Genomic DNA, 21,154 nt, shown 5'->3' on the forward strand with positions numbered 1-21,154 from the left:
CATTAGAAAAGCTATAGCATACGAACTATACGATCTTTGTGCTAGGCTTAGGATTAGGTCTTGTCCATCACATCATTCTCCTAATGATGTGATCCCGTTATCAACGACATCCAATGTCCATGGTTAGGAAACTGTAACCATCTATTGATCAACGAGCTAGTCAACTAGAGGCTTACTAGGGACATGGTGTTGTGTATGTATCCACACATGTATCTGAGTTTCCTATCAATACAATTATAGCATGGATAATAAACGATTATCATGAACAAGGAAATATAATAATAACCAATTTATTATTGCCTCTAGGGCATATTTCCAACAGTCTCCCACTTGCACTAGAGTCAATAATCTAGTTCACATCGCCATGTGATTAACACTCACAGGTCACATCGCCATGTGACTAACACCCAAGAGTTTACTAGAGTCAGTAGTCTAGTTCACATCACTATGTGATTAACACTCAATGAGTTCTAGGTTTGATCATGTTGCTTGTGAGAGAGGTTTTAGTCAACGGGTCCGAACCTTTCAGATCCGTGTGTGCTTTACAAATCTCTATGTCATCTCCTAGATGTAGCTACCACGTTCTATTTGGAGCTAATCCAAATAACTGTTCTACTTGGAGCTATTCTAAATTGTTGCTCCATTATACGTATCCGATATCTCTACTCAGAGCTATCCGGATAGGTGTTAAGCTTGCATCGACGTAACCCTTTACGACGAACTCTTTTACCACCTCCATAATCGAGAAAAATTCCTTAGTCCACTAGTTACTAAGGATAACTTTGACCGCTGTACTATGATCCATTCTTGGATCACTCTTGTACCCCTTGACTGACTCATGGCAAGGCACACTTCAGGTGCGGTACACAGCATAGCATACTGTAGAGCCTATGTCTTAAGCATAGGGGACGACCTTCGTCCTTTCTCTCTATTCTGCCGTGGTCGAGCTTTAAGTCTTAACTTCATACCTTACAACTCAGGCAAGAACTCCTTCTTTGACTGATCCATCTTGAACACCTTCAAGATCATGTCAAGGTATGTGCTCATTTGAAAGTACTATTAAGCATTTTGATCTATCCTTATAGATCTTGATGCTCAATGTTCAAGTAGCTTAATCCAGGCTTTCCATTGAAAAACACTTTCCAAATAACCCTATATGCTTTCCAGAAATTCTACGTCATTTCTGATCAACAATATGTTAAAACATATACTCATCAGAAATTCTATAGTGCTCCCACTCACTTCTTTGGAAATACCAGTTTCTCATAAACTTTGTATACACCCAAAATCTTTGATCATCATCAAAGCATACATTCCAACTCCGAGATGCTTACTCCAGTCCTTAGAAGGATTGCTAGAGCTTTGCATACCTATCAGCATCTTTTAGGATTGACAAAACCTTTCGGTTTGTATCACATACAACCTTTCCTCAAAAACCGTCGAGGAAACAATGTTTTGACATCCTATCTGCAAGATTTCATAAATAATGCAGTAATCGCTAATATAATTCCAACAGACTCTTAGCATCGCTACGAGTGAGAAAGTCTCATCGTAGTCAACTCTTTGAACTTGTCGGAAAACATCTTAACGACAAGTCGAGCTTTCTTAATGGTGACATTTACCATCATTGTCTGTCTTCCTTTTAAAATCCATCTGTACTCAACAGCCTTACGACCATCAAGTAGTTCTTCCAAAGTCTACACTTTGTTTTCATGTATGGATCTTCTCTCGGATTATATGGCCTCGAGCCATTTATCGGAATCCAGGCCCACCATCGCTTCTCCATAGCTCGTAGGTTCATTGTTGTCTAGCAACATGACTTCCAAGACAGGGTTACGTACCACTCTGAAGTAGTACGCATCCTTGTCATCCTACGATGTTTGGTAGTGACTTGATCTGAAGTCTCATGATCAATATCATAAGCTTCCACTTCAATTGGTGTAGGCTCCACAGGAACAACTCTTTGTGCCCTGCTATACACTAGTTGAAGTGACGGTTCAATAACCTCATCAAGTCTCCACCATCCTCCCACTCAATTCTTTCGAGAGAAACTTTTCCTCGAGAAAGAACCCGATTCTAGAAACAATCCCTTATTGCTTTCGAATCTGAGACAGGAGGTATACCCAATTGTTTTGGGTTGTCCTATGAAGATGCATTTATCTGCTTTGGGTTCGAGCTTATCTACCTGAAACCTTTTTCACATAAGCGTCGCAGCCCCAAACTTTCAAGAAATGACAGCTTAGGTTTCTCTAAACCATAGTTCATACGGTGTCATATCATCGGAATTACGTGGTGCCCTATTTAAAGTGAATGTGGTTGTCTCTAATGCCTAACCCATAAACTATCGTGGTAATTTGATAAGAGACATCATGGTATGCATCATATCCAATAGGGTGCAGTTATGATGTTCGGACACACCATCACACTATGGTGTTCCAGGCTGTATCAGTTGTGAAACATTTTCCACAATGTCTTAATTCTGTGCCAAACTCGTAATTCAGATATTCATCTCTATGATCATATCATAGATATTTTATCCTCTTGTCACGACGATCTTTCAACTTCACCCTGAAATTACTTGAACCTTTCAATAATTCAGACTCGTGATTCATCAAGTAAATATACTCAACATTTACTCAAATCATCTGTGAAGTAAGAACATAACGATATCCACTACATGCCTCAGCACTCATTGGACTACACACATCAAAAATGTATTACTTCCAACAAGTTGCTTTCTTGTTCCATTTTACTGAAAAACGAGGCTTTCAGTCATCTTGCCCATGTGGTATGATTTGCATGTCTCAAGTGATTCAAAATCAAGCGAGTACAAAACGGTCCATTTGCATGGAGTTTCTTCATGCATATATACCAATAGACATGGTTCGCATGTCCCAAACTTTTCAAAAACGAGTGAGCCCAAAGATCCATCAACATGGAGCTTCTTCATGCGTTTTATACCGATATGACTTACGTGGCAGTACCACAAGTAGGTGGTACTATCATTACTATCTTTTGGCATGAACATGTGTATCACTACGATCGAGATCCAATAAACCATTCATTTTAGGCGTAAGACCATTGAAGGTATTATTCAAATAAATAGAGTAACCATTATTCTCCTTAAATGAATAACCGTACTATGATAGACATAATCCAATCATGTCTATGCTCAATGCAAACACCAATCTCGATGGTGGAGGGAGCGTGCGATACTTGATCACATCAAGCTTGGAAACACTTCCAACACATATCGTCATCTCACCTTTAGCTAGTCTCCGTTTGTTCTGTAGCTTTTATTTCGAGTTACTAACACTTAGCAACCGAACCGGTATCTAATACCCTGGTGCTACTAGGAGTACTAGTAAAGTACACATCAACACAATGTATATCCAATATACTTCTATCGACCTTGCCAGCCTTCTAATCTACCAAGTATCTAGGGTAATTCTGCTCCAGTGGTTGTTCCCCTTATTACAGAAGCACTTAATCTCGGGTTTGGGTTCAACCTTGGGTTTCTTCACTAGAGCAGCAGCTGAATTGCCGTTTCATGAAGTATCCCTTTGTCCCCTTGCCCTTCTTGAAACTAGTGGTTTCACCAACCATCAACAATTGATGCTCCTTGTTGATTTCTACTTTCGCGGTGTCTAACATCGCGAATATCTCAAGGATCATCATATATGTCCCTGATACATTATAGTTCATCACGAAGCTCTAGCAGCTTGGTGGTAATGACTTCGGAGAAACATCACTATCTTATCTAGAAGATCAACTCCCACTTGATTCAAATGATTGTTGTACTCAGACAATCTGAGCACAAGCTCAACAATTGAGCTTTTCTCCTTAGTTTGTAGGCTAAGAAAATTGTCGGAGGTCTTATACCTCTTGACGTGGGCACGAGCCTGAAATCCCAATTTCAGCCCTCAAAACATCTCATATGTTTTGCGACGTTTCAAAAACATCTTTAGTGCCTCAACTCTAAACCGTTTAACTGAACTATCACGTAGTTATCAAAATGTGTATGTCAGATGTTCGCAACATCCACAGACAACGTTCGAGGTTTAGCACACTGAGCGGTGCATTAAGGACATAAGCCTTCTAAGAAGCAATGAGGACAATCCTCAGTTTACGGACCTAGTCCGCATAATTGCTACTATCAACTTTCAACTAATTTTTCTCTAGGAACATATCTAAACAGTAGAACTATAGCGTGAGCTACGACATAATTTGCAAAAAACCTTTTGACTATGTTCAAGATAATTAAGTTCATCTTATGAACTCCCACTTAGATTAGACATCCCTCTAGTCATCTAAGTATTACACGATCCGAGTCGACCAGGCCATGTCCGATTAACACGTGAGACGGACTAGTCAACGTCGGTGAACATCTTCATGTTGATCGTATCTTCCATACGACTCGTGTTCGACCTTTCGGTCTCTGTGTTCCGAGGCCATGTCTTCACATGCTTAGGCTCGTCAAGTTAACCCTAAGTGTTTTTGCATGTGTAAATCTTGCTTACACCCGTTGTATGTGAACGAAAGGATCTATCACACCCGATTAACACGTGATGCTTCGAAGCGACGAACTGTAGCAACGGTGCACAGTTAGGGGAGAACACTTCTTGAAATTTTAATGAGGGATCATCTTATTTACTACCGTCGTTCTAAGCAAATAAGATGTATAAACATGATAAACATCACATGCAATCAAATAGTGACATGATATGGCCAATATCATATAGCTCCTTTGATCTTCATCTTGGGGCTCCATGATCATCTTGTCACCGACATACTCATCGACATGTAAGTTGTGATTCCTTTGACAAGAACATGATCAATCTCATACATCACATATATCATTCATCACATCCTTTTGGCCATATCACATCACATAGCATACCCTGCAAAAACAAGTTAGACGTCCTCTAATTGTTGTTTGCATGTTTTACGTGGCTTCTATGGGTTTCTAGCAAGAACGTTTCTTACCTACGCAAAACCACAACGTGATATGCCAATTTCTATTTACCCTTCATAAGGACCCTTTTCATCGAATCCGATCCGACTAAAGTAGGAGAGACAGACACCCGCTAGCCACCTTATGCAACTAGTGCATGTCAGTCGGTGGAACCTGTCTCACGTAAGAGTACGTGTAAGGTTGGTCCGGGCCGCTTCATCCCACGATGCCGCCGAATCAAGATAAGACTAGTAACGGCAAGCATATTGAACAAAATCAACGCCCACAACTTCTTTGTGTTCTACTCGTGCATAGAATCTACGCAATAGACCTAGCTCTGATACCACTGTTGGGGAACGTAGCATAAATTCAAAATTTTCCTACGTGTCACCAAGATCTATCTATGGAGAGACTAGCAACGAGGGGAAGGAGAGTGCATCTACATACCCTTGTAGATCGCTAAGCGGAAGCGTTCAAGTGAACGGGGTTGATGGAGTCGTACTCGTCGTGATTCAAATCACCGATGATCAAGTGCCGAACGCACGGCACCTCCGCGTTCAACACACGTACAGCCCGATGACGTCTCCCATGCCTTGATCCAGCAAGGAGAGAGGGAGAGGTTGATGGAGATCCAGCAGCACGACGGCGTGGTGGTGGATGCAGGGCGTCACAGTAGCAGGGCTTCGCCTATACTACGAGAGAGAGACGTAACGGGGAGAGAGGGAGGGGCTGCACCAAAGGCAAAAAGTGTATTTTAGAGGCCCTCCTACCCCACTATATATAGGAATCCCAAGGGGGGGTGCGCCAGCCCCTAGGAGATCCAATCTCCAAGGGGCGGCGGCCAGGGGAGGAGTCCTCCCCCCCAAAGGCACCTAGGAGGTGCCTTCCCTCCTTGGGACTCTTCCTTAGGGTTTCCCCTTCACCCTAGGCGCATGGGCCATAAGGGAAGTGGCGCCCCAGCCCACTTTGGGCTGGATCCCTTCCCACTTCAGCCCATGGGACCCTCCGGGATAGGTGGCCCCACCCGGTGGGCTCCCGGGACCCTTCCGGTGGTCCCGGTACAATACCGATGACCCCGAAACTTGTCCCGATGGCCGAAACAGGACTTCCTATATATAAATCTTTACCTCCGGACCATTCCGGAACTCCTCGTGACGTCCGGGATCTCATCCGGGACTCCGAACAATATTCGGGTTACTGCATACACATATCTTCATAACCCTAGCGTCACCGAACCTTAAGTGTGTAGACCCTACGGGTTCGGGAGACATGCAGACATGACCGAGACGTTCTCCTGTCAATAACCAACAGCGGGATCTGGATACCCATGATGGCTCCCACATGTTCCACGATGATCTCATCGGATGAACCACGATGTCAAGGACTTAATCAATCCCGTATACAATTCCCTTTGTCTATCGGCATGTTACTTGCCCGAGATTCGATCGTCGGTATCCTTATACCTTGTTCAATCTCGTTACCGGCAAGTCTCTTTACTCGTTCCGTAACACATCATCCCGTGATCAACTCCTTGGTCACATTGCGCATATGATGATGTCCTACCGAGTGGGCCCAGAGATACCTCTCCGTTTACACGGAGTGACAAATCCCAGTCTTGATTCGTGCCAACCCAACAGACACTTTCAGAGATACCTGTAATGCACCTTTATAGCCACCCAGTTACGTTGTGACGTTTGATACACCCAAAGTATTCCTACGGTATCCGGGAGTTGCACAATCTCATGGTCTAAGGAAATGATACTTGACATTAGAAAAGCTATAGCATACGAACTATACGATCTTTGTGCTAGGCTTAGGATTAGGTCTTGTCCATCACATCATTCTCCTAATGATGTGATCCCATTATCAACGACATCCAATGTCCATGGTTAGGAAACTGTAACCATCTATTGATCAACGAGCTAGTCAACTAGAGGCTTACTAGGGACATGGTGTTGTCTATGTATCCACACATGTATCTGAGTTTCCTATCAATACAATTATAGCATGGATAATAAACGATTATCATGAACAAGGAAATATAATAATAACCAATTTATTATTGCCTCTAGGGCATATTTCCAACAGATTTCTCAAGAAATGTACACTTAGTCAGGATCTCCTCAACTTGCTACGGCGCAGCTCAACTTCTCCAGGAGCACACCAGTCTTGGCAAGCTCCTGGAGGTCTTCATCATCTGTTGTGACGGCCTGTTCGTGTCCTCTGCGGTTTAGAGATTTTTCCGTGTGAATTTTATCGCTAGTTAAGCGACTAACTTTGCACTGGAATTTCTAACAGCTGGAGATTTAGTGAGGCCACTGCTCCCTTACAAGCACTAGTAAAACGCCTGTGCGTTGCTATGGGCTATACTGTATATAAATGAATTAAATAAATTATTGATATTAAAACTTATTTCTCTCTCATACACCAACCTCACAGTCGACGGCAGGTTCTCGCGATCTAGTGTAGCATAAACATGGCCATATTGGAGGGCTATACTGTATATAATAAAGGGGATTTGTTTTCACTGTATGTATGATACACTTTATGATACACTGTATGAAAAATATAACAATGCGACAGTCCAGGCTCCCACAAATCCAGACCATATTGGAGAGAGAAAATGTCTAAACTATGAACCATGTTATCTCCAACACGCATACCCAACATAAAAACTCCACCCCATGACACACCCTTATGTTTTCCAGTCGGACCCTCCCCTTCCGCTCGGTTTTCACCGTAGTGAGACATTTCTCGCTGGAGCCCTCTCCTTTAAAACGGGATGACACCCACCTCACCTTCGTCATCGCGGCCTCTCTCCTTCACACCATACTTCCCCACAGAGGGATTGCATTTAGACGTTGAAAAAAATCGATGGCAAGGGGGTCATGGAGGAGGGGTAGAGAACGAACCGGTGAAAGCCAAAAAAACCTGCGTACAATGTTCGCTCCGCCTGGGTCATAGAGGAGTCCCCCTGGTAGAGGAGTTTGGGGAGAAGAGGACGGCGATGTGAGGACACGTCGGGAGGATCGCAAGGAAGGCACGTTGGTAGAGGAGATCAGGGAGAAGAGGACGGCAGCGCGAGGACGTCGGGATTATCGCGAGGAGGGCAGGCGATGGGAGGATTGCGTTCACATACACATTAATGGGCCAGCCCAATGATGTGATGTGATGATGTCAAAGGTGGGCGAAAGATAGGAGTGGTGGGATGAGGTGGAGTGAGGCGAGACTACCAACTAAGACATTGGTAGTAGAGATTAGTAGTAGAGATTACTAAGAGTTGGTATAACATACATAATCCTTATGGAAAATGTTAGGCAGAATCTTTGAGTAAGTGAATCTATCTTGTAAACTCCATTATAGCCATGCATACACATTATTCTCCAGAAGAACTGGTGCAGATTATTTGAAGGAGCTTGATATCCCATAGACCATAGTCCTCGTGTAGTCTTACATTGAAAGATATAGGTATGTAAGACAGTTAGCTTGGAATGAAATAGACAATTAAATGGAAAAGAGAAGAACTGAAATGAGGTAGAACTTCCAATAGGGTCACATTTCATTACTCAGACTAACCAAAAGTTTCAGAACCGAGTTCTTGGATCTCTTTGTCTTTGAGGTCATCATTCTTTATAATCTAAAACGTGAACATTTGGTTGGTAAAGAACATTACGTGTTAAATATGACATGTTATAGAAAGTCTAATATCAGGACCACCTCTCATGGGCACAATCAACTTCCTAAAGCCTCTTTTTTTATCAGATGCATAATGCACATCACTTACCAAGGAAGATTTTAGCCTCTTCAACATAACAATCGGCATCCCTTGTCAAAGCTCACACCAAAATAACTGCACGTGTAATCATTCTACCCTTTGATTGATAGACTGAAAATAAGTACACAAAAGATAGGAGCTACTCACATTCAAACTTCTGCCACAAGCTCGTTGATGGTCATGCCCCTTCAACATGTTCACACATAGTGCGTCAAAAAATAATATTCCTCCAACCAGCCCATATAGAATGCCTCAAATTGGCATGATAAAACAAATCCAGATTGCATTATTCATTGAAATGATAAAAAATGAAAACATCTCAAACCAATATGTATGTAGAACCTAAAATTATATCTTATGTATCAAAACGACTATACAACCTTCCAAAAAGCGAAGGAGGACCATACATAATACAATACTCCTTTCCAGCGCTTTACGTCGCCCGCCTCCCAATGCATCCCTGGTCATCTCCATGGCCTACAGGAGGCGCTTCACCTACAGCAGAATTTCGAGATAGGAATCCCTTCTTCACCTACAGCAAAATTTCGAGATCCCAACACTATCAGGCTAATACAAGGATCCATGAGAAGTGTGAATGCACCAATGTCTCCGAGTATGCATGGACCATACGGGTAACTGATTTGGGAAACGTAGGCGGCGATGCTGGCATGGCCGACGGCACATGATGCATCTATAGTGAGACCAGCGGCGGTCAGTAGCACCGTGGCGGCCCAATTCGATAAGCCCGGCGGTCGAGTACCTGGAAGGCCAGTAGCCCACTCCCACGATGTTGGCAAAGTAGCTCGGGATGGCAGCGACAAATCGCTGGGTCACCCGTGTCAGTGACCTTGAGGCGCCGTTGGCGCGAAGGGGAGCATGTTTCCACTATCGCAGATCTCCCATGCGACATCAATGGTCGACAGCATTGGTCTCTCTCGATGGACCAGATCTTCCCTGTCGCGGTATTCGGGGAAGAGGGGGTAGGCAGTGCCAAATAGAGGAGGGAGAGGCTTGACCTGGCAGGTTCTTGAGCGGTTTGACAGTTCTTTTTTTTCAAGGATAGCTGAATGCCCTTGCGTTGCTATGGGACATCCAAGATATATATATTGATCAATAACCAGAAGGTTATTAATTCTACTTCACAAACTTCGACAATGCATGCACATTTTAATTTTTGATAAAAAAAACAAAGGTAACAAACTCCTATAACAGTGGATAAAATACAAGAAATCAGTCTAACTGAAAATACCATGTCTACCTTAGAACGTCTATAATATCAATTAAGAAGTCTGCTACAAAACTTACTAATAGGTGGAAAAGGGGCAGCTAGTATCTCTCCAACAAACAAAATCATACCATACAAAATAGATTGCCTGCAGTCAATAAAACAGTAGTAGGGCATCTGAACAAAAAAATACATAGGGAAAATGGAACATGTCGTTTCGAAGATTACATTAATCCTGTCAATGTTAACCACAATACTGAAGATAGGCCATAATGGCCACATGACCATCTGCACTGTACTGATAACAGAACTGCATGTCTTCATTGCTATCATTATAGATTAACATATTTAATTGTTTCAGCACAAAGGTTCCATAATGTCAGGGTAAATTCAAGAATCTTCACACGCACTTAATAGACCATGTAATAGCATGTTGAAAACTACGCAGGAAAAGCATGGTTCCGAGATACTTAAGTCTTGAGGTCAGTCCAGTCTTACCACGAAAATGAAAAGACCATATGATGTCTGGTGCAGCTCCCTATTCATCAGTAGAGAATCCTTTGATTTATTTACATGAAGATTCTTATTGGGCATGGCTGCATCAATCCGAGTATATATATCTGGATGATTGATTCCACACATGTGGAGCAGATATTGGAGATTATTAAGATTCTAGCTTATTCCAAACTTTATTTATTTTTATCCCAGTTCTAGACTTCTAATGTCTGTGAAAGAAGAAAATCTTGACCGGAACACAAAATGGCAACAAATAAGAAAAAGTTATCACCGGAGCAATGCAGTTAAGAGTTCCGGATACCTTTCAGAAAGAAGTGACATATATTAGAATATTTTATCAGAACAATTCAATCTGCAAATTAGCAAACATGGACATTCCAGTGCATAGTAGTACGACAAAAGGTGAAAAACAAGTGAACTGTGACACAATGTAACAGCTGAATCAACAATGACATGTTAGAATGCGAAAATATTGGAGATGAGAATTACATTGACCTCTTGTTGGACTCTTCAAATCAGATCACTGATGGCGCTTCCAGCAGCGAGGCTTCCCCACGGCAAGGCATCTTTCTGGCTATAACTCTGGAGGATTATGCCATCAGTAGATAATCTATCAAGACCTAAGGCTTCTCCATCCGGCCACGGCTGCAGCCGCGTCCACATCGCCATGGATGCTCCACCATATCCGCCTGGACGAGCGCAGGCTCTTCATCACCAACCTCTTGTTTAGCCACAATGCCACGGTGGCCACCAGGCATCTTGAAGCCACAAACGACATGCTTGAGCACACATCGCGATGTTGGGGGCCACACCCGACAGCGACACCACGCAACACGTCATGGCGGCGTTCATGGAGGCGTTGACGCGATGCTAGCTCCCCGCATGGGCTGGCCTGTGCAGGGCACTACTCCTACCCCATGCAGCGCCCACGCCACCATCGCACCCTATACCATGCAATCAAATTGGCAGATAGAGTGCAAAATAATGGAACAAAATTGACAGAAAGATGAACAATGTGCAAGTAGCAACCTCAAAATAGGAGGACTACTCGTTTTGAAGTTTCAGAAGAGTTGATCTCAGAAAACTTCAATTGAGCGCAAGGCCGAGTAGCAATGTACCCGGATCAGCAGCCTGATTTTTAGATGGTGTAGCTGGCAAATCTTCAAATCTAGTCCCCAAGAAGGAAATCAAGAGCAGATCATGAAGTTAATATACAGAGCTTCCAGAAATCACACATTCACCTACATCCGAAATGAAGCCTCCACCTGCCAAAATCACATGCCTAGTTCTTATAGTGTCCCAAAGGCAGTATGTAAGGCAGCGGAATGGGTGATCAAATCATAAAACACAATCTAGTATTTACCAGCGATTCAGTATCCTGCACGTCGGACTGGATCTCAGAGAGCCTCTGTTTCATCTTGTCTGCTTAGATCTCACCATGTAAGATGAAACCAACAACAGTGAATAGAAATAGGCACGGGAAGAGAGGGTGGCGATCTTGGCGAAGACCTCGCAGACACAGAGTCATAGTACTGGCGCTCGTAGCCCTGGAACACCTCGCTGCTTATGATTGCTCCTCTTGATCGCCTTTCATGGCATGTATTAAAGATAAATGGTAGCTAACCAGACCTGGTCGCTGCCACCGCCGAGAGGAGGTTGAGTAGTCAGCCATTTGCGTAGGTGAAAGCTGCTATGTACGTTCTTGATCCATCGCCCGCCGTCCAGGATCGACCCATGCACTTGAGACAATACTGGGCGCGCATCGAAGCAGACTTCATGGCTATGTCCCGGATCCACCGCCCTCTGTCCTGCTTGACCCATCCACAGGAATCAACACCGGACGCACCGGCTCGTCATCGATGCCTACGAGCTGTTTCATTGCGAGGTTAAGGGGGACCGCGGAAGGGCCGCACTGGTGCCTGTGCTACGCGCTACTCGCTAGCGGCGTCATCTGGGAAGGGGCGGCTAGGGTTTGAACAGGGAGGAGGAGACACGGTTTGCGTGGATTTTTTGTTGCTTGCATGCGTGGGTATGACGGTTTTGCTGGTTCTTTCGCCGGATCGCATGGGGTGGGACCACGTAATTAAGAAGAACGAATCACGTCTGAGTTTCAAAAAAAAAAGAACGAAACACGTTTGGGGTGGAACGTACGCAGGGAAAACTAACAGCGCGCGGGAGGAAGGCTCGACGAAGGGTTCGACGACGTAAGACGGGAAACGAAACACTGCGTTTCTTTTGGGTATTATTATTATTATTATTATTATTATTATTAGAGAATTAGAGATTAGAGATAGAGATTAGAGATTATTTGTTTCCTGAAAATCTATTACTTGTTTCCTAAAGCAAATTGCATTAATGAGAGAGATCCGTTGATTTGGCTAAGGTAGAAAAGAATCTATTATTTGTTTGCTAAAGCAAATTGCATTAATGGGAGAGATCCGTTGATTTGGCTAAGGTAGGAAAGAATCTATTATTTGTTTCGTAAATAAAGCAAATTGCATTAATGAGAGAGATTCGTTGATTTGGCTAAGGTAGGAAAGTTAGGTCCGTGATCTCTTGTCATTAGGAAAGTGTTGAAAATAAACCGTTCCGGACTACCAACTTCTAGGCTCAGATTGCAAGTCTACACACCACTGTTCGATTTCAGTATGAGTGCGAATTGGCATGCTAGCTGCAGGAATTCTGACATGGTAAATTCCTTGCTTATCATCCTTTGAGCTTCTCATTAGCATACCAAACAGCTCGTTTGATGGTAGTTACTAGTTTAAATTTGTGTCCCCGGAGTAGTTCAAACGGCTCCGAGCAGGATTAGTCCAATGGAGATGTTGGGTGGCACCGCCGGTGGGCGCGATTGGTCGGCATGGCCAAAGGGGTGAAGCAGAGGTGAAATTGTGTCGAGACGGTGTGGTGGTGTTGCGGCTGCTAGCAGGTTGGGTGTCAATAGCTTCTGGTCCTGAAGCTTGACCTATTTCCAGCGACCATAGGTTCGGACAAGTCAGTAAGTTACAAACTAGCAGCAAGCTGGTATTTCTCGAACCCTTTATTTGTTTAAGAACAGTGGTGGAACAAGGTGTACGAAATATATAAGAATTGAAGATGTTGGCTGTATTGAAAAGCTTCAGACTTTAGGTGCGTCAGAAGCTTCACTCATTTCCGTCGATAGCCACATAGATTCAGACAGGTCGGTAAGCTACAAACTATCACCAAGTTATTATTTCTCAAACCCTAAATTTCTTCAAGAATAACGACGGAGCCAGAAAATACACACAATGGGGCCAAACATCAAACACAACAAAATGAATGATGGTCATGAGTAACAATTTTTAGTTGAATCGCACACGATGTTTCATCGCAATTGAATTTATCAATAGTTGCTTCTGTCTAGAATCCTATTGTGATCTCTTTCTTAATGTAGATCAACAAGCAATCTCTTAAAAATATGTCTTCCATTTTATCTGAGTCTGTTTTGGTATATTACAAATTTATAGCGGGCTAAAAAGGAAAGAAAAAAAAAGGACATGCTAAGAAATCATAAGACAACATCTGAGCATTGGTTTGGTAGGTCCTGTTTAAGTGATTAAAAAGAACTGATACATGTATAAAATTATTCGGCCAGAAAACAAGCAAGAATGTAACGTATAACTTCACAAGCACACCATAGTGAACACTCAACACTCTCAATACAATACTACAACTTTCCACAATACTCACTTTTCCTCATGAGGGAAGTAGAGGTCATGGAGCAGAAACTGTTGTGTTGTCGAGCCCCACCCGTGAAGAGCAACCCGACGTCCGATAGCTCTATCTGCCGCTAATTGCCGCCTGAAGGCCAAAGAAACGCAGACTTATTCATTTATCATGGTGAAGTTCCACGACTTTATCTGGTTCAGTTGGGTGAAGTTGCCAGTGGAACCTGCAAATACCAAATATATCTTGTCCTGCAGAAGCTGTGATAGATCAATGTAGATATCTCCTTGGTAGACATACCGCCCACGGATGCTGTGTTGGACTAGAAATACTTGAAACAATTTTGATGTGCCGTGGTACCTGATACTGACCCATACATCAGAGCCACTTGAGAGGATGATGGAAACATTACTAAGCGGGTACTGTCGAATAGATTTGATGCTGTTGATGTCGATGCCCACATGGTTGCCGTCAAGGTCATCCTCATAGCTCTTTCTCGTGTCAAACTCGACGGCTACAACTGGGTCCGTATTCGTGCCGTCTGTCGTGTCATTGCATATGCCAAGCCACTGGCCATTGCTGTTGCTGGGCAACGATGGATTGTTTGTGAGCACAAATGCCATACCTTCTCCAGCCCCATTCTGACCGGGTTGGATGTTGAGCAGGAAATCTGTCCTGAACGAGGTGGGCGCCATGCGCTTGTTGTTCCACAGCTTGAGGGTTTCCCTTGCATAAACCACTCTCCCCGACCGGTGGCGCATGTTTCCGGTACTTGGGGTGATCTGCAAGGCACCATCTGCAATTGTTGAGCCTGGGCTGAAGGTGAAATCATCCATATTGATTGCGTTAAAGTTGGGATAAGTAAACTGCAAGCAACTACATGTTCTACTGCCTAGGGCTAGGACGACAATAGCTGCATAAGCTATACAGGAAAAGCTCAACATGCTATTGGTCTTGGGCATTGCCATGCTAAATGGTTCCTATAGCTTCCTACAACCTTCTCAAGAAAGAGGAGTATTTATACGATCCTTGTACTTCACTGCTTCTCATTACGGAGGCGGGGAGGAGTTGACAAAGTACATGGAAGAGACATAGTCAATGGGGATCGTCAGGATAAAGCCTGAGATAATATTTGTGCAGCTGCAGAGAAACTTCCCATTGTTAGAATAAGAAGCGGTGCCGGCAAAATGTTAGGACAGATGCTACTCACCAACAATATGTTTGACTATGCGATCTCCCATCTTTTCTTTTTACTAGAGAGGGATGAAAAGAGGGACATCTGAGAGGATCAACAAGGTCTATTTAACAAGCGGAACAATGACATTAACATAAGAAAACATTCAGAGGTGGAAGAAAACTTATCCGTCACAACATGATAGTGCCAGTTATGAAGGACTTGGGTAGAAATCCCTTTCATTCAATAATTCTTTATATCGGATTCCTTGTCAATGCAGAACTTGTCTCCAGAGTTGAAAGCTCTTACAATTTACAAGTGTAACACATGATGTAGTCAAAGAAAACAAGCATTGTAACTCGACTCGCTTAATATATTTGTAAGTTATACTTGGATGAGACATAGTCAATGGGAATCGTCATATACAGCCGGCAACAATAGTTCTGCAGCTACAGAGAAGTTACTAACTGTTAAATTAATAACATGTGCTGACAAAATGTTCGTAGTAGTACGTTTGACTACGCAATCATCTCTTATTTTCTTTCTAGACTCCAGAGGCAAATTTAAAGAGGAGCTTACAGTAGAAATAAGGGGGCTGTTGAACATGTAAAACAGTGTAACATACAAAAACATTAAGAGGTAGAAGAAACTGATCGGTGACAACTTGATGGAAACATTAAGAGGTAGTTTCCATTGGCTTGTAGGAGTAATACTGTGGAACGTTGAACTTGATGTCTATACGAACTCTGGTTCATTCACCTGCTTGCTTGGGACAACACTGGGTATCTCTATCTGCCTCAACTGTTTTTCCAGTCACCCAAGTTGAATGGAAAAATGAGATGTTCTTGTTCACAGCTTCTATTATTTCTAACTTTTAGGCGAACTTTGAACTGAACCAAATATGCAGGGCAAATCAAGAAAATCCTCCTACTGTCATTTGTTACTACCCCTCCAGCTCCACCTGCTCCCGTGCATAGGAGACAGCCTTCGCCATGGACTGCGTTGTTCCAACAAATGACAATTAAGGTTCAGAGACACAGTAATACAAAAGTGTTTCACTTTCATCCAATTACAGTAGAAATAACGAGGCTGTTGAACGAGTAAAACAGTGTAACATACAAAAATGCTAAGAGGTAGAACAAATTGATCAGTGACAACTTGATGGTGCCATACCTCTTTTTTTTTGTGAGTGATGGTGCCATCCCTTAAGTAGTTTCCACTGACATGTAATACTGTGGAGCGTTGAACTTGATGATCTTATTCACGCGTTTGATTTGGACTTAGTGCCTTTGTTTCTGCCTTTTATGCTGGTGTGGAGATCTTGAAAAAAAAATGATTTCCCTACACTTTGAGATGTTGTATTCTAAACAATCTCTAAGGGGATAAGTTCATGGTTTGGATATGACTCAAATAGGCCTTATCTGCACTGCTCTTTATTCCATCATATGTTTTTCACATGGTCTACCAATATTTATATGATAAATTTGTAAAGTTGATGATAGCCAAGGCAACTCTAACATGAACTTGCACCGCAGCACCATTTACATGCTGCCTGTGTTCCCGCACCAAATATATGTGCCAATTCAAAAAGAATAAAAAAATTTGTTTCTTCTAAAGGCATCTCTTGAAGCCAACCATGCCAAAATATCTGAAAGTCTGCTGCTGACTCAAAAAAAAAAATCAGGGAACAAAATATTTTCTTCTGCCATAATATTTCCTAAAGAAGTGTCCGTCTGCTTGCATGCCTTGTTGTTCACAGGCACCTGAAAAGAAGTGCCCGTCTGCTTGCATGCCTTGTTGCTACCTGCGACCAGATGATGAGCAGTGTTCCCATGTATATTAGACCAAGATTATGCATGATGAGCAGTGTCCGTCTGGGATTCAATCCCCTCCTTACTATGGCAAATGTTCAGACTGACAAATGAATGGCCGGCTCATCATGAGTGATTGTTGCAGATGTTGGTCACTTGTTACAAACTGCCGGGATTCAACACAGATCGTCAAGCAAATTTTCAGAATTTGAAAACCCCATCCCATTCAACTGGGTTAACAATGCAGTTTGAGGAAATCGCATGTTCACCGAGCAACTTTCAACAAAACTCATGATGTCCACAACACTCGGGTTATCTATGTCAATGTTAATAAGTGGTGTATTTGACTTGTTCACCTGCATGCTACCCCAATCAGACAACTATGGTGTGTAGCACTGGGCATGTTTGCCTTGTTCATCTGTTTTGCCAGTCGCCCAAGTTGAATGGGAAAATGGAATGTTCTTTCTCACCACATCTATTTATTTCTTACTTTAGCCCATGTTTGAACTGAACCCAGCCGTGGTCGAGAGATCAGAGCAAAGTACAAAGAGAGGGATGAACTTTTCAAATATGCGGGGTAAATCAAGAAAGTAGATTCTGCTCTACTCATTTCCTTTTTGCTTTTGTTATTGTCAAAATATTACCATCCTTTTGCCCCCTCCTTGTAATTCTAAAGGGCTTTACTGAGATCTACTTTGTGTTCTACACACTCTCTTGTGGATAATTCATCTGTTGTAACATGACAATTCTTTTCTCTACGAGGGAACTCCAGAAATTCTCGAAGGAGATTCTGCTACAAGAAAGTGTCTTCTCTCCTAAAGGATCACTTGTGACATAGCAATGTTCAGGAGATGCGGTAATACAAAGCTGGCTGCTTCATCCAAGATGGGACACTGTCACTCCCTGAAGCAGAGCAAGCCAGCGCTGAAACAGAGCAGCCAACAAGTGACGATAGATTAGCGTCAAGCCAGGGCAAGAGGAGCCACCATCCCGAAGATTAGCGGCTGGACCAGAGCTCAGAAGGACGTTTGGACCGAATAATCCTTCTAGTGAAGTGCAGGCACTGGCTCCAGGAAAATGGGCATCGTGTGCCATCTGTAACTGAAGAATGGCTCTGTTCTACATCTCACCTACCCTCCTTCCTTTATATCCCCATCTATCTTCACCAAATTGTACATCAAAACCAGGATATAAATCAATAGAAGGACATTAATTTCATAATGAGGCAGAGCTGTAGTTATTACCGTTGTTGAATCCTTGCTGTCATTTCACGTAGGAAAGGTCTTGTCTGGAGGGCTCCTGAATGCTGCCTGCGTGCAAGCTCTCACAGTCAGGTAATAATGCTTGTAGTCTTGGTTAGTTAGTCCATCGACGCTATTTGGAAAAGGAGAAATAAAGAAGCCCACTATGGATCCAAGAAACTAGAAAAAAAATATACATGCAGGAAAAAGGCAAAACCTCTAGACCAAGATTAGGTATGATACTAGCTGGGAATCAACCCTCTGCTCACTGTGGCAAATTTTCACACTGACAAACAAATGTTCAGTTCTTTATGGATATAAAACTATCAGTTCTGGAGCTTTTCTTGGAACGAAATGGTATGGTTGAGTAACTCATCTCGACTGTTTTCAGTTCATATTGTCTATTCCCATTCCATAGTCTCAAAAATAACAATTCAAAAATCAGGTATCATCACATCACAAACACATACAGAAACAACGCCGGTTGAGCCGACTCAAACAGGGTAGCAACTCGGCCAAAAAAATGAACACAGCGGACATGAATCAACCACAGCAAGAGGCCTTTTTTGCTGGGTTCATTCAGTTGTGTTGACAGAAAAATATTGTGTGTGCCCATGAAGCTGCATCTCTATAAAATTGTTGTTATCATTGTCAGTAAAAACTCTGGTCATTCACATGCACGCTGCTATTTGTACAAGAGTACATACTCCAAATTTACTTAATCGACATTGATGCAATTTCTCTGTGAATAACAGATCCAAAGCTATATTGAATTTACTAGCTACAGAAAATATGCAAAAAAAAATACTTTCTAAAAGGCAGTGTTTTACCAAAGTACTGAATGAATAAGTTCAACTAAACATCACACCAGTAAACGGTCTGAACATTTGAGTACACTGATAGGTTCACAATCTGCACTAGGATTTAGGATAATCATAATAACTGACTGTTATGGAAAGGATGACCGATTACAGTATAATTTAGCCACACCGAAATAATACATGTCCAGAACGACCAGTGCTAGGTAAACAAGAAAAAGGGTAACAATTGCTCTGAACTGGAAATCAACCAAGCAGGAGTGTAAGCACCAGCAAAATTCAGCGGCATGATACCGGCAGATTCAGAGGTACACAAACAAGTACTTCAGCCGACAAAATAGCCAATTCTTGCACAAGGGTGGTTTGAAGGTAAAAAACTACTGCCCATCTCCATCTGCTAATGACTCCGAGAACAGAGGAACATAAGGTAGAAATCGTTGTGTATTCTTCTCGAGATTAAGGATACAGCCAACTTTCTGATGTTGCATATCATACGGTACCATGGTATCACCTCCACGTGAAACCAGGTAAATGGTGTCGCAATCTGGATGAATCCCAGCCACCCTGTACTTCTCCCCAGTCATGCTGATAAGCTCATCGATGCTGGCAGTGTGCTTCAGAACGAATTCTTCACTGTCACAATCCTTGAGGCACCAGAGTTCTGTCTCAGAATCTAGTGTTTTATTGTTATCATCGACGGAAGCTACACCATAGAGTAAGCACCCCTGCGACGATCCAATCGCACCAAATCTTCGACCGTATGGCATAGGGATAGTCCTCCGCACTTTGCCCTCCATGTCCATCCCCAGGAGTGCATACTCGTTGCTGATGCCGTTCGGGTTGCCAATCACGTACATCATACCGTTGAGAAAGACACCCTTGCTATAGAAGAACAGCACCACTTTCTCAGCAATCCCACCATCTCTGCGACTCCAGGCTCCTGTTTGCGACGAGTAGATGTTCACTCCTGTCTTGTACGTTTCCACAGAGGTCTTCTCAAAACAAAAAACGTGGAAATGGGATGAGACTGCCGGATCAAAAGCCAGACCTGCCATACAGTTGTATCTATATCTGCCTGCGGGTGCCTCCGGTTGAGGGGGCAGCTCCACCCACCTCCCAGTGGCCGGATTGCACACCGCAAAACGGCAATCATCCTCTGCCCAAGCCCAAGGGTTCACCATGCTCTTGCTGCAGCTTAGGTAGAGAAGGAGGCCATTGCAGGCGTCGACCTGGACCATGCCCTTGTCCTTGTTAGGCTGCAAGTAAGGGAGGGAAGGTTCGAACGGGGCTGCGCCATTGCCGGAGACGCTGGCGAAGTGGTGGCGATTCCCGCCGCCGATAGACGTGTAGAGGAAGCCGGCAAGGGTCTGAGGCAGCTTGTTGCGGTTGGCGGGGTCGGCGATGAGGTCGCGCCAGGGGACGGAGACGCATTTGAAGCGGTGGACGGATCTGGCAGGAAGGCGGGAGAGGATCTCCAGGATGAGATCGTCGGTGAGCAGGCCGGTCGTCGCCCCCGGATGGCTGTCCAGCCTCGACTTGGTGTTCCTCTCCAAGACCTCCCCTTTATCCGCCTCCTCCATGGATCGGAAGCGGGAGGGCCTCGGCAGGGGACAGGTAAGGTCGGGTGGATCTGAAATTGGGGAGAGGATATCATCGGTCTGGCTCAGGAAAATCAATCCGGGTAGCAGCCGGCGGTGGTGACCTCGCCCTCGCCGTGGTGAGTCAGGAAAGGTAGTACCTTGGTTAGTTTAGGCGGCGACGGGCGGCGGAGATGCAGCCGGCGGCGACGGGCTTCTCGGAGGACAGCGGCTGAGGAAAATTGACTCTTTTGGACGGCGAATGTGAATGCCGAACTCTTTTTTTTACCCCGAGGAAATGGGATGCTATGCTGGATACCAGCTATTTTTTTAATAATACATTGTCTTTATTAATTTATATAGAAATAATACACGG

General features: G+C 43.5%; 2 protein-coding genes across 2 annotated transcripts; both read right to left on the reverse strand.

The window, feature by feature from the left end:
- Positions 1–14,002: 14,002 nt before the first annotated feature.
- Positions 14,003–15,170, reverse strand: LOC125522880 (putative L-type lectin-domain containing receptor kinase S.5). Its single transcript, XM_048687925.2, has one exon. It carries the CDS (start codon positions 15,123–15,125, stop codon positions 14,316–14,318), a length of 810 nt encoding a protein of 269 aa, XP_048543882.2. The 5' UTR covers positions 15,126–15,170; the 3' UTR covers positions 14,003–14,315.
- A 3,902-nt stretch (positions 15,171–19,072) lies between these two features.
- On the reverse strand, positions 19,073–21,091 carry LOC125518810 (F-box protein At5g07610-like). Its single transcript, XM_087535520.1, has 2 exons — positions 20,940–21,091; positions 19,073–20,831 (listed from the first exon to the last, which is right to left on the reverse strand). The coding sequence occupies exon 2, from the start codon at positions 20,779–20,781 to the stop codon at positions 19,579–19,581; it is 1,203 nt and encodes a 400-aa protein (XP_087391646.1). The 5' UTR covers positions 20,782–20,831; positions 20,940–21,091; the 3' UTR covers positions 19,073–19,578.
- Positions 21,092–21,154: the final 63 nt, after the last annotated feature.

The sequence above is a fragment of the Triticum urartu genome, chromosome 7A, assembly GCF_056163025.1.
Source record: "Triticum urartu cultivar PI428250 chromosome 7A, HENAU_Tu73, whole genome shotgun sequence".
Lineage (NCBI taxonomy): Eukaryota > Viridiplantae > Streptophyta > Magnoliopsida > Poales > Poaceae > Triticum > Triticum urartu.

Excerpts from the sequence above, each read along its gene's own strand:
- LOC125518810 (XM_087535520.1), bottom strand. The coding sequence starts at position 20,781 with ATGGAGGAGGCGGATAAAGGGGAGGTCTTGGAGAGGAACACCAAGTCG.
- LOC125522880 (XM_048687925.2), bottom strand. The coding sequence starts at position 15,125 with ATGGCAATGCCCAAGACCAATAGCATGTTGAGCTTTTCCTGTATAGCT.